The following is a 14,647-nucleotide window of genomic DNA, read 5'->3' as shown; positions in this document are numbered from 1 at the left end:
AGCCAGGAGTGACTGGGGAAGATGTCCGAGGTCGGGGAGATCCCGGCTACACACACGCAGCAAACAGCATGTCATCTATCCACAGCTGAAGCACCAAACGCCAACTAGGAGAGTGTCAGAGGGGGATGCAGGGGACTCTACCTGCACATGGGTTGGGTGGGGGCAGGCTGCAGCCAGCCATGCCCAGGGGAGACCTCTGGCTCTGTGGAGAGGTGGTGTGGGCCGAAAGCTGAGCAGTGACTTGGTGCTGCCGTGTGTGTGCCACAGAAAGACTTTTTCAAAGGGAAGCTGAGGCGTATTGGGCAGGGACCCTGTGTGCAGCTGCCTTGACAACAAAGGGACAAGACTGAAAGTACAGTTTGTTCCCAGTGAATACAGCTGGGCAGGGAGATCAGAAAAGCAAAGGGATTTCTGGCCTTAACTCAGTGTGGCCAGCAAGTCAGGGGCTATGCGAAATGGAGAGTTTGGGACTGTGTCTACTACTAGGGCAGTGGGCTGGGAATTAGACGGACAAGAGTTGAGAGCCTGAGATTTTTACAGCCAGGCAGAAGCCGCTTCTCCAGCAGAATTCAAACCTCTAGGATAGGAAGGACTACCCAGTCCCCACCTCCTGTAAGATTGGCAGAACAGGCAGGACAGGCTCAAGAACCTGCTGTGGGTGCATATCCATAGGAGAAAGGCAGGAAGAGAATCTCCGAAAGGACTCATTTTGACTCTTCTCAGGGAGACAAAATACACTGGTTTCTAGGGCCCTATTCCACTGAGGCCAGCAAGGCAGGGAGATCAGAAATTGGTACAGTAAGGGGTAATCAGGATCCTGCCCAGCCTTGGCTCTCACACAGAACTGCCATTAGCACCAAATAGAAAAGAGCTGACCCTCTTACACAGATTGGACTCTCCCTTGAAATGGACAGCTAACCCATCAGAAACTACACAATACTGGATATAAGCCCAGACAAAGGAACATACCCACAATTTTCCCAGAAGACTGGGAAAAGTGCCTCCCAGAGGAAACCTAGGGAAGTGCAATAGAAGCCCCCTCTAGAGGCAAATGAAGGTGGTACATGGGGTGCTGCTAGAAGTTGGATGACCCATCCCTGGACCTGGAGCTGATAAAAAGCCAGAGGCAGATCGGGAAGGAGAAGACGGAAGGCCAACACCAAACTCCACTAAGACAAATTCCATCTCGTTCTTCTTCAGAATTTGCATTATCCTTTTTTTAATATTTTTTAATTCTTTTTTTAAAAAGATTATTTATTTATTTATCTTTAGAGGGGAAAGGAAGGAGAGAAGGAGAGAAATATCAATGTATGGTTGCTTCTCGTGAGTCCCCTGCTGGGAACTGGCCTGCAACCCAGGCATGTGCCCTGACTGGGAATTGAACCACGATCGTCTGGTTTACAGGCCCGTGGTCAATCCACTGAGCTACACCAGCCAGGGCTATCCTTTTTTTTCTTGCATAGCCCTTTAACATTTCTTCATTCTCTTCAACTGTATTCCAACTAATTCCAACTAACCATGTGATTTTTGTCTTTCATTTTGTTTTTGTGGTGTATTACCTTGCTTGATTTGTGAATATCGCACCATCCTGGCCTCCTTGGGATGAATCCCCCTTGATCATAGTGTATGATCTTTTTAATGTATTGCTGGATCCAGACTGCCAATATTTTGTTGAGGAGTGTAGCATCTATGTTCATCAGAGATATTGATCTGTAGTTTTCTTTCTTTGTTGTATCTTTGTTATGGTTTTGGAATTAGGATTATACTGGCCTCATAAAAAGAGTTTGGGAGTCTTCCCTCTTCTTGAGTTTTTTCGAAGAGATTGAGAAGTATAGAAGTTAGTTCCTCTTTTAAATGTTGGGTAAAATTCACCTGTGAAGCCATCTGATCAAGGGCTTTTAGGTGGGGGGAGTTTCTTGATTACTGCTTCACTTCCACTAGTTGTTATTGGTCTAGTAAGGCTTTCTGTTTATTGATTTAATCTTGGAAGATGATATGTTTCTTAAAATTTATCCATTTCTCCCATGTTATCCAATTTCTTGGTATATAGTTGTTCATAGTAATTTCTTACAGTCTTTTGTATTTCTATGGTATCGGTTGTAACTTCTCTTTTGTTTCTGATTTTATTTATTTTGGTCCTCTCTTTTGATGAATCTGGTTAAAGATTTGTCGATTTTATCTACATTTTCAAAGAACTAGCTCCTGTTTTTATTGATGATTTGAATTGTTCTTATAGTCTCATGTCATTTAATTCTGCTTTGATTTTGATTATTTCTTTCCTTCTACTCTCCCTGGGCTTTGTTTGTTGTTGTTCCTCTAGTTCTTATAAATATAAGATTAGGTTATTTGAGATTTTTCTTTCTTCTTTAGGTAGGCCTGTATTGTTATGAACTTCCCTCTCAGTACTACCTTCACTGTGTCCCATAACTTTTTGGTTATTGTATGTTCATTTTCAATTGTTTCCCTATATTTGTTTATTCTTCCTAGATCTCTTTGTTGGCCCATTTATTATTATTAACATGTTATTCAGTCTCCATGTATTTGAATGTTTTGAGTTTTTTCCTTGAGGTTGGTTTCCAGTTTCAAGCCACTGTAATCTGAACACATGCTTGACATAATTTCAGTTTTCTTGAATTTGTTGAGGCTTGTTTTGTGTCCTACTATGTGGTCTATCTTTGAAAATGTTCCATGTGCATTTGAAAAGAATGTATATTTTGTTTCTTTCTGTATATATCAATTAAATCCATTTGATGTAAAGTGTCATTTACTGCCACAATATCTTTGTTGATTCTTTGAAAGATCTATCAATTTTTGATAGTGGGGTATTAAACTCCCCTATTATGACTGTGTTGTTGATATCTTTCTTGAAGTCCTCTAAGATTTTTCTTATATATTTGCATACTCCCATGTTGATTACATATATGTTTAAAAGAGTTATATCTTCTTTTTTAAAAAGAATTTATTTATCTTTAGAGGGGAAGGGAAGGAGCAAGGAAGAGAAATATCAATATGTGGTTGCCTCTCATATGTCCCTCCTGGGAACTGGCCTGCAACCCAGGCATGTGCCCTGACTGGGAATCAAACCGTGATCCTTTGCTTCACAGGCCTGAGCTCAGAGTTATATCTTCTTGATGGATTACTCCCTTAAGTATTATGTAGTGACCTTCTCTTTTTACACCCTTTGTTTTGAAAGTAAACACCCTTTGTTTTATACCCTTCAATTTTGTTTGGTATAAATATTGCTGTCCCAGGTTTTTTCATGTCTCTTTGCTTAGAATATTTTTTCCCATTGCTTCATTTGCAGCCTGTGTAGATCTTTTGTTCTGAGGTGGACCTCTTGTAGAAAGCATATATGTGTTGTATTTTCTTATCCATTCAGATACCCTATGTCTTTTGAATAGATTAAATAATGTATTTACATTTAAGGTTATTGTTGATAGGTACTTATTCATTGGCATTTATTCTGTACCTGTATTCTTCTCCCCCCATCAATCTCTCCCTATTTCTTCTTTTTATAGCAGGCCCTTTAGCAACTCTTGCAGTGCTGGCTTGGTGGAGATGTACTCTTTTAGCCTTCTTTTGTCTGGGAAGCTCTTTATTTCACCTTCCATTTTAAATGACCACCTTGCTGGATAGAGTAACCTTGGTTACAGGTCCTTGCTTTTTATTACTTGGAATATTTTGTGCCAGTGCCTTCTGGCTTGTAGTGTTTCTTTTAATAAATCAGCTGATAGCTTTATCAGAGCTCTTTTGTATGTTACTAGCTGTTTGTCCCTTCCTGCCTTTGAGATTTTCTCTTTGTCTTTAAATTTTGCCATTTTAATTAAGATGTGTCTTGGAGTGGGCCTCTTTGGCTTCATCTTGAATGGGACCTTCTGTGCTTCCTGAATTTGCATGACTTTTCCCCTTACCAGGTTAGGAAAGTTTTCTGTCATTGTTTTTTCAAACAGGTTTTCTATCCCTTGCTTCTTTTCTTCTCCTTCTGATATTCCAGTGATGCAAATGTTGTTACATTTCATGTTGTTCTGAAGCTTCCTTAAACTATCCTTTTTCTTTTTGAGTCTTTTTTCATTTTGTTGCTCTGACTGGGTATTTTTTCCTGTCTTGTCTTCCAGATCACTGACTTGGTCCTCTGCTTCATCCGGCCTGCTTTTGATTCCTTCAGTGTATTCTTCATTTCAGATATTGTATTCTTCATTTCATCCTGGCTCTTATTCAAAGTTTCCATGTTCTTTTTCATGCTGCTGTTGTTCCCATTAAGTTCCTTATAACTCTCATAAAAATTCTTGCTGTTCTCACTGAATTTTTTGAGCATCCTTATAAACATTATTTTGAATTTTATGTCTAATAGATTGCTTGCCTCAATTTCATTTCACTTTTTTTCTGGGGATTCCTCCTTTCTTTTCAATTGGGGGTTATTTCTTTGTCTCCCCATTTTAGGCAACTCTTTTTGTTTGTTTCTGTGTCTCACATTGCTCTGCTTTGACTGCTTGTGTTTGCAGGGTTGCCTTCTTTGGAAGGAGTTCTGTGGGACTTGGTGGTGCAATTTCTTTGATCTCCTGATCTGGATGCTCTAGGGATGCCATGTTTTTAAGTTTATGTGGGCTCTTTTGTTGTACTTGGATGTTGATTATTGATGGCTCATTCTTGGTGGGTTCTCCCCTGCAACTGGCTGACTGGGAGTCACAACCCCTACCACGTCTCGTATGCTGTTGTACAGGGGCTGACTAGCAAAGCAATACTACCCAGAAAACCAAACCCACGCCAGCCAAAATACCCCTCCACCACATTAGCAGTATCACAGCAAATGAGCAAAGATTAATAAAGGTGGAAAGAGATTAAGAACATTACAAGATAAGAAAAATATGAGATGACTAAAGAGGAGAAAAATGATTTCAAGAGGGAAGGAGGAGGAGAAATAATAAGAGTAAGGAATAGAAACAAGGCGAAGAAGAGGAGAAAATAAAATTTTAAATGTAAGTAAGTAAAAGGAAGGATGATGGCAAATTAGTAAGAAAAGGGAAGAGTATAATACAAGATTTAGAATAAAATTTTAAAAAAATAGCCAATAAGAACAAAATTGAAGAAAAATCACAATGGGGTCAATAACAATGACAGATGAAGAAAGATTAATAAAGGTGGAAAGAGAATTAGAATATTATAAGGAAAAGAAAAGAGAATATCAAATATCTATAGTAAGGAAATGATTTTGAGAAGATAGAAGAAGAAGAAATAGTGAGAGTAAGGAATAGAATCCAGGTTAAGAAATGGAAAAAATAAAATTCCAAACTGAAATATGCAAGAACAGGAGGAAAACAAAATGAAGTAAGATGGGGAGAGGAACCTGAGATTTAAAACTAAAAAATACTGAACAAATAGGAATATAATTGAAAAACATCAATAACTGCCATATCCACAGCAAACAAGCCACAATTAACAAAGGTAGAAAGAAAATAAGAATATTATAAAAAGGGAAAATACTGTGAGCTGACCAAAGGAAGGAAGAATGATTTTGTGGTTATAGAGGGAGGAGAAATAGCAAGAGTAAGGGACAGGAACAAGGCGCAGAGAGGGGAAAAATAAAATTTACAATGAAAATAAGAAAGCACAGGAAAAAAGCAAAATGCAGTAAGAGAAGGAAGGGTACTATGTGAGATTTGAAATAATAAAATTAAAAATACATAAAACTGTAAATAAAAAGAATGAAAATTAAAAGACAAAAATCACATGGTCATATCAATCGATGTAGAGAAAGCATTTGATAAAATCCAGCACCCACTTATGATAAAAACACTCAGCAAAGTGGGAATATAGGGAGCATACCTCAACATAATAAAGGCCATATATGGGAAACCTACAGCTAACATTATGTTCAACAGGCAAAAACTAAAAGCTTTCCCTTTGACATGAGGAACAAGACAAGGGTGTCTGCTTTGTTCAACACAGTGCTTATTCAACACAGTGCTGGCCATTCTAGCCACAATGGTTGGACAAGAAAAAGAAATAAAAGACATCCAATTGGAAAGGAGGAAGTAAAACTGTCGTTATTTGCAGATGACATAATAGTGTACATAGAAAACCCTATTGTCTTCACCAAAAAAACTACTCAACCTAATAAGTGAATTTGGCAAAAGAGCAGGATACAAAGTCAATATTCAGAAATTAATGGCATTTTTCTACACCAACAATGAAATATCAGAAAGAAAAATGAGGGGGAAAATCTCATTTACTATAGCAAAAAGAAAAACGAAATACCTAGGAATAAAGTTAACCAAGGAGGCAAAAGACCTGTACTCAGGAAACTATAGACCACTGAAGAAAGAAATAGAAGAAGATACAAATACATAGAGGCATATACCATGTTCATGGATTGGAAAAATTTACATCATTAAAATGTCCATACTACCCAAAGCAATCTATAGATCCAATGCAATTCCTATTAAAATACCAATGGCATATTTCACAGATCTAGAACAAATATTTCAAAAATTTATACAGAACAAAAAAGACCCCAAATACCCTCAGCAATCTTGAGAAAAAGGAACAGAGTAGGAGGGATCACAATATCTGCTATCACACTATACTATAAGGCCACAGCAATCAAAACAGTCTGGTACTGGCATAAGAACAGACACATAGATCAATGGAATAGAATAGAGAGCCCAGCAATAAATCCATGTCTCTATAGTCAATTAGCATTTGACAGAGAATGCATGAGAATATATATAATAACCTAAAAATGGCCTTTTCAATAAATGGTGTTGGGAGAACTGGACTGGTACATGCAAAAAAAATGAAATTAAACCACCAACTTACACCATACACCAGAATAAACTCAAAATGGACAAAAGACTTCAATAAAAATTGTGACACCATAAAAGTCCTAGAGGAAAACGTAGGTACTAAAATTTCAGATATCCCGCATATCGATATTTTTGCTAATATATCTCCTACGGCAAGGAACATAAAGAAAAAAAATAAACAAATGAACTACGTTAAATTAAAAAGCTACTGCACAACTAAAGAAAACAGCAATGAAATGAAAAGTGGACGAACCCTATGGGAGAACATGTTTACCAATGATATATCAGCTGAGGGTTTGATCTCCAAAATATATAAAGAACTCATACAACTCAACACCAGGAAAACAAATAATCTAATTAAAAACTGGGCAAAGGACCTAAACAGACACTTCTCCAAGGAGGACATACAGAGGGCCTATAGATGTAAGAAAAGATGCTCAACATCATTTGCCATCAGAGAGACGCAAATTAAATCCACAATGAGATATCACCTCACACCTGTCAGAATGGCCATCATTAACAAATCAACAAACAAGAGCTGGCGAGGGTGTGGAGAAAAAGGAACCCTAGTGCATTGTTGGTGAGAATGCACACTGGTGCAACCACCGTGGACAACAGTATGGAATTTCCTCAAAACACTAAAAATGGAACTGCCTTTTGACACAGTGATTCTGTGGGAATAAACCCTAAGAATCCCGAATCACCATTTCAAAAGAACTTACACACTCCGATGTTCATAGCAACTCTGTTTATAATAGCCAAGTGCTGGTAACAACCTAAGTGCCCATCAGTAGAAGAGTGGATCAAAAAACTGTGGTACACTTACACAATGGAGTACTACACAGCAGAAAAAAGGAGGAGGTCCTATTTTTTATGACAGCACGGATGGGACTGGAGAACATTATGCTAAGTGAAATAAGCCAGGCAGTGAAAGACAAATACCATATGATTTCACCTTTAAGAGGAATCTACCGAACAAAATAAACTAATGAACAAATAGAATCACAGGCATGGAAACATGGAACAGACTGACAGTGACCAGAGGGGAGGGGGGAGGAGATAACGGTGGAAAGAAGGGGGAGGGATTAGTTAAAGAACCTGTACGGATGACACACAGACGTGAACAACAGCGTGGGAATTGACTGGGAGTAGGGGGTGGGATGGGCAGGGGAGGACAAGGGGGAAAAATTTGCACAACTATAATAGAATAACAATTAAAAAATCTTTAGAACAAGATTTACATTTTAGTGTATGCTAATTATATCTAATTTTTAATAGAAAAAACATGCTATGATACACATTCTTATACTTATATCCTTTGCAAATTAAGACTGATTCCTGAGCATAAATTAATGGATTGAGATTACTGAAACAAAGGGTATGTACATATGTTTTTAAAACATTACTACTCATTCATTCATTTGTTCTTTCAAAAATATTTACTGAGTAAACAATTTGGCCAAGACATTGCCAAATTGCCTTCTAGAGTAAATCACTCTTCTGGAGTAAATCACTAGCAGATTTCTTAATTCATGTCAATAGTGCATTTCATAATGTTAAAAAATGTCTCTCCTTTGACTAGATTTTAAAAATATCTATCATTTCAAGTTGTGCTTTTTAAAGAACATTACTGGTGGTGAGAATGAAATATCTTTCCATATGCTTATGGATCTTATTTCTTTTATCTTTGCCAGCTCTATTTCCCTTCATGTGCTTTGTTCCTTCCCCACTTTGGTATTCTTTACTTACTGACTAAAAAAGCTTGTTTTTCAGCCATTTCAAATACTTTTACAAAGCTTTTCATCTGTTTTTCAAAAATTCTGCCCAGAAAAATTTTGAAAGTAAAAACATTTAAATTTTTATACATAGTAGTCAAATTTGTCATTTTTCTTTTTATGGTTTTGGTCTTTGGTATCACTTAGAACACACTTCCCGCCCAAAAAAGAGATAAATATTCAGTGTGTATTGTCTGACGCCCACTCTCCATGATCAGTGCGGCTGATTCTGTTGCCTGGCACACGCCACGCGCTAGGCGTTCCTACCTTGGTGAGCAGGCCTTTCACCGTGGGTTTGCCCTCTGGCTGTAGGAAAAGCGGGTTGGCGGCTTGTACTCGAAGAACGTTCTGTAACACTTTAATCCATTCCTCCAATATATTGGGAGAATCTGCAGTCAGATAGTATGTGTGTTTTTCAGTGGTCAACTAGAACGGGATGAAAAGAGATAGGAAAGGGACCTCTAAAGATTTAGGATTATTACCATTTCCTTGTCCATTCTTCACACATCGCTACTGCGCATGGAAACAAACATGATAAACCTTGAATCCTCAGTGCTAAATAAATGACTTCAGAAATAACTTAGTATATTATAACTAACCACTTTGTGGGAATTCCAATCAACTTTTGGTTGAATAGATTTTTTTTCACTTCAGTTTACTTTAAACTTTTCATAGTATTAAACTTTGGGGCCATAATTTATGTTGTTTACTCAAAATATTTCCTTTTTCCCCTTAAATGTGCTATAGGCTCCTGTTGCTGAAGTGAGGAGCAGAATGGTTGAAGACTGTGCTAAAATAACACATCTTTAACAAATCTAAGGGTTAGAAAGAAATCAATTATAAATAAAATAAGATCTTGCATATAAGAGAAATTCTTGGAACTAACATGTGATCAGACATTATAAACTTGCCGTTTTTCAGTTTCAAATTAACCATATTTCAAATTTTGTAGATACTTAAGAAGCTTACAAATGCTTTTTATCTGCCATGCTCCAAGACAAAGTGTTCCCTGATTCTCCTTTCTACACTTTGGGCAGTTCTCAGGTATTGTCCACTGGAAACATTAACAATATACCTTTCTGATTAATGTTGAAGTCCACCCTCCCAAGGAGCAAGATAAGAAAATGATTATTAATGGCATTTGAGCCCTGGCTGGTGTAGCTCAGTGGATTGAGCGCGAGCCTGCGAACCATACGATCGCGGTTTAATCCCTAGTCAGGGCACATGCCTGGGTTGCAGGCCAGTTCCCAGGAGGGGACTCATGAGAGGCAACCATACATTGATGTTTCTCTCCTTCTCTCCTTCCTTTCCTGTCTAATGATAAATAAATAAAATCTTTAAAAAAAAAAAAGAAAATGATTATTAATGGCATTTGAGAAATAAAATGCCTGAATTCAAACCACATATACCAAGCCATCTCAACAGCCTACATTTTAAATTAGACAGGGTTCTGTCAAAACTGGCCTATCTGTGAGTGAGATGGTCAGCAGCTGCCTCTGTGGGAGTTAGTACAGCCCCTTGGCTCACCGTCATCCTTCCCATTTACACGTCATGGGAACTGCCATTTCCCAGGTCCGTATTAGAATTCGAACACTTCTGAATTTAATGTGCATTAAATTGCTAACATCTTCTTTTGAATTCATTAACCAGATAACCCTCCCCTAAAATAACTGCGCAGTATGAGAGCTGAGAACAGCCCAGAGATTAAGTACAGTAAAAGAACGGTGTACGTGATAAAGGGCAAATGAAGTGTAGTGGGGCGTTAACACAAGGTTAGCTTATATTCTAGTTTTAACTAAGAACTCCTGGGGTTTCACAAATTTGAGTCATCAACCTTACCCAAAGTGAATTTTTAAAAATTAGTGAATTATCCAGTCTCTTCTCTGTTAGTTTGAATAATTGAGAACCGAGTTTTGCATGATACAAAAAAGAAGAAAAAAGTTTTTTAAAAAGTACCTGAACTGTTTGTTTGTTATCTCCTCTTAAAATATTGCAGGATGCACTAAGTTCAATATGGCCCTGGGGTTTTCTAATTACATCACTCTGTACAAAAGGAAGAAAACCAAACACAAATTGATTACCTGTCATGGTCACAGTAAGAAATGCTTTGTATAACTGACAACATCACAGGGAAGGAAACCAATCAGGAGTGTGAATTCTAATTTGAGGAATTCAGTTCCAAAGAACAAGCACTTTTGACTCACCGGAGATTTGTAGTAAAGTAATTCACCACCTTTAAGAACAAACCATCTTCGCTTCCAAGTTTTGACTTTACCACTCATTTTTAATAAATAGCCAGATTTTTCCAGTGGCTCCTAATTTGAAAAAGATTTTTAAAAACATTTAAGTTTCTTTTGGAAGCTCCAACGAACAGATTCATTAATTTAAAAAAAAAAATCACAAAACCCAAAAACCTGATGCAGTGTTTACATTTTTCCCATTATCACTAGAGGCCGAGCAAGTTTTCAGGAGCTTCTGCTCAGGCTGTGAACACTCTGTGTCCGTGGAGTAGGCATCTGGGGGAATAGCGTAGTCACTCTCAGACGCCACAGAGGAGAGAGACACACCTAGATGAATGAAGAAATAAAACCAGTCAGCATTTGACTTGGGTGTTCCAAATGCTGGCTGTGAGTTCTAAAGCACAAACCTTGCTATGCCAGATTTATTCTTATGCTTTTGGCCATGAAGAACTTTTAAAGCAGAAAACAGAACTAAATGGAGGATAAGAACTAATACAGAAATCTTTAAGGAACATAAGGGACATAAATAATATTTGGAATGATTATAAGAAAAGCTATTTTTACATATATAAAATATATGCAATAGTCTACAAATGTATTTTTAATTAAGGATTAAAATACATGTATTTCCATTTTGATGTATAGGCAAACATGTTTAATTTACAGAGATTCACAATCACACTTTAAACTACGTACTTTTTCTTTCAAAGTAATTTACATTTATAAAAAACCTACAGTCTCAGTAGTATTTTTTAAAGATTTTATTTATTTATTTTTAAAAATAGATTTTATTGATTATGCCATTACAGTTGTCCCATCCCCCCTTCACTCCCCTCCACCCTGCACACCTTTCCCCCCATTCCTCCCCTTTAGTTCATGTCCATATGTCACAAGTTCCTAAACTTCTACATTTCCTATACTATTCTTGCCCTCCCCCCATCTATTTTCTACCTACCATCTATGCTACTTATTCTCTGTAACTTTTCCTCACTTCTCCTCCTCAGTAGTATTTTTTATGTAAGTTCAATACTATTAGTTTATAGATTTAAAAAATCTTTTTTAGCTCTGGCTAGTGTGGCTCAGTAGATTGAGTACTGGCCTGCAAACCAAAGGGTCACGAGTTCAATTCCCAGTTAGGGCATATACCTGGGTTGCAGGCCAAGTCACCAGTAGGGGGTGCACAAGAGGAAACCACACATTGATGTTTCTCTCCCTCTCTTTCTCCCTCCCTTCCACTCTCTCTAAAAATAAATAAAAACTTAAAAAAAATCTTTTTTGAAAGAGAAGCAATATGATTTAAAGATATAAATACACTATTTCATATGCCAGCAGCTATAAAATAAAATTCAAGGGAACATTTTCACAACAATTCACTTGCCCTTTTAGAAGAAGATATGCAAATTGCAAGATACATTTGAAGGGTCACTACAATGGAGATTTTGAATATATTAAATAAAATCAGGGACTTTGGTCATCATTAATTACAGTATCCAGCAACTTTTTAAAGTATTAACATTTAAGGGACATTAGGACAATGTCACTAAACCACTACTATTATTTATTTAAGTAAAACAAGTCACTGTTGTGATAACAGTAATATCTTAATATTACATGGAATAACAGAAATTTAGATCTATAAAAGGCCTTGGAGATCTTAGTTAACTCCTTCATTCTCTAAGGAGACTCAGGTCCAGAAATAAAAGGATTTGTCCAAGTGAAATAACCAGGCAGAGGCAATGCTGGAGAGCGAATATCAGGCTCTCGGGTCTAGGGCCAGCATGTTAGGCACCAACCTGGGTGGTAGGTGCAGAACAGACAACAAAAGAGAACATTTTCTGTGCTCATGGACCACAGATTCTAGCCGGGGGAGACATAGGAAACAGACAGTAACCCCTGTGGAAAACAAATATGTAGAACAGACTAAAGGGAATTTTAAAAAATCCAGTAGCGGAGAAGGGCAAAGGACCGCATTTGAACGGTGTGGTCAGCCTAGAGCTCACTGAGCAGGCAGGGTTTGCACAAGCACTGGAAGTGGTGTGGGAGTTGGCCATACAGACATCTGGGTGAAGAATACCCAGCAGGGGAAACAACCAGGACAAAGGTCTTGAAATAAAAGCATGCCTGGAATGTTCTAGGAATAGCAGTGTGGTCAGAGCTGGGTGAAGGAGCAGAAAAAAAGGAGATGAGGAAGGACAGAAAAGGATCACGCAAGTGACACCTTATACCCACTATGAGTCCTGGCAGTGTTGGGACCAAACGCGTGATGTCACCCGATTCTAGCTGTCAGGGATCGAGGTATGAGCAGAGAGAGCAGTGGAAGCCCCAGATATTAAACCTGCGAAAGCTGAGAAACTCCAATTGAACCGAGGGGTTCGGGAGCACCTAGGAGCTCCACAGAACATGATTTGGGAACCGACAAACATATCATGGCAATTAAATGCTTTTGTAGAAAGCATTTAATATAGACGCCATTAGGCGCCTATATCTTAAATATAGATGCCATTTAGGGTGATGGGATCTCTCTGTAACCTCCACCTAGGCCAAACATTTCTTCAAAATCCACTAAAAATGATAAACATATCCAGTGTAAATTTTTTGTTGGTTTCCATTTTAATATCACATTAACCACCAAATTTTTAAATGTCTTTGTTGCCCTTTGGCAGTGTAGCAAATTTAGCTGAAATGCATCTAGCCCATAAATTATCCAAAATGCCACACACTAACTATTAAAGAGAAATCTCATGTGGGCCCAGGATCTCACTTTATTCCCAGGATAAAGTGATTATCTGTTTTGCACAAAAGATATGGTTAAACAAAAAAGTCGAAGTGGCTTGTCTAGAAACAACTGAGAATATGTGTCTTGGTTCTAGACTAATTCTCTTTTCGAGGTGGCTTAAAACAAGTACTTCAACTTTAAAAAAAAAAACCTCTAATGGAGATAAAAGTCCCATTAAACGTTGTGAATTATTTGGAACTGTCTTGTACGCCCGGGACTTTCTCTCACCTCGTTTCATGGCTCTGGGGCTGCCCGGCCCACTACGACTGCGCGTGTCTGACTCTGAAGTTCGGGAGCTGGACCTGGAGCTGTCTTCTTCCTCTGACCCGGAGGAGTCGTCCAGGAATGGGCTGCTGCTGATTTGGGTTGCCTTCTAAAGAAAGTCGGAACAAACTCTATGCATGCACCTCTACGGTCCCCTTTCTCTTTAGATATGGAATGTTTTACCAGAAGAAGTCATGGGATTAAATTTTTTTAAGGAATACAAGAATATATTTTGCCATCATGAAAGTCACGTTGTTAAATCCCAAATTTTAATTAGTAGAGCGCTAGTCAATTATAAAAGATTCCTGAAAACATAAGGCCATGAATATCTGATGGCATTTATTTTAACTGGGTTCTTCAAGCAAGGGAGGGGAACCCTGGCTTCAAGTGATAGAAAGATCTTTCTTAATTAGGAGTTTTCATTCCATCATTAATAATATATTCCTTTGGGGTGTCCAACCTTTTGGTGTCTCTGGGCCACAATGGAAGAAGAAGAGTTGTCTTGGGCCACACATTAAATACACAAACACTAGCGAAAACTGATGAGCAAAAAAAAGGTTTTAAGTAAATTTACAATTTTGTGTTGGTCTGCATTCATAGCCACCCTGGGCCACGGTTTGGACACTCCTGTATAGAGGGAGTGGAGTACCACATGGGACATAACAAATATGGACTCAGACCTCTAATACTGGTAAGAATAAATATCTTCTCCAGATTTTGCATTTTTTATCTTTTTATGCTATAGTGGAGTGAGCTTCTAAACCTCCCTATAGTGGGAGTCTGTAACAT

At 37.9% G+C, this 14,647-nt stretch overlaps 1 protein-coding gene across 2 annotated transcripts in view; it reads right to left on the bottom strand.

Annotated features, from left to right (window-relative positions):
• The window catches only part of PLEKHH2 (pleckstrin homology, MyTH4 and FERM domain containing H2), a 101,079-nt gene that overhangs the window by 44,359 nt on the left and 42,073 nt on the right, over positions 1–14,647 (bottom strand). For both annotated transcript variants that reach the window (XR_005069531.1, XM_037066576.1), the window contains exons 11-15: positions 13,823–13,967; positions 11,009–11,145; positions 10,783–10,893; positions 10,535–10,621; positions 8,846–9,004 (exon numbers count right to left, since the gene is read on the bottom strand). Coding sequence is in view for 1 of the 2 variants with exons in the window: in XM_037066576.1 (XP_036922471.1) it covers positions 8,846–9,004; positions 10,535–10,621; positions 10,783–10,893; positions 11,009–11,145; positions 13,823–13,967 (639 nt within the window). In the remaining variant the exon portion in view is untranslated. The remainder of the gene's footprint in view (positions 1–8,845; positions 9,005–10,534; positions 10,622–10,782; positions 10,894–11,008; positions 11,146–13,822; positions 13,968–14,647) is intronic.

The sequence above is a fragment of the Sturnira hondurensis genome, unplaced genomic scaffold (assembly GCF_014824575.4).
Source record: "Sturnira hondurensis isolate 20B ecotype Veracruz unplaced genomic scaffold, ASM1482457v3 Scaffold0016663, whole genome shotgun sequence".
Classification (NCBI taxonomy): domain Eukaryota; kingdom Metazoa; phylum Chordata; class Mammalia; order Chiroptera; family Phyllostomidae; genus Sturnira; species Sturnira hondurensis.
This window is presented reverse-complemented; position numbering and strand designations above follow the sequence as displayed.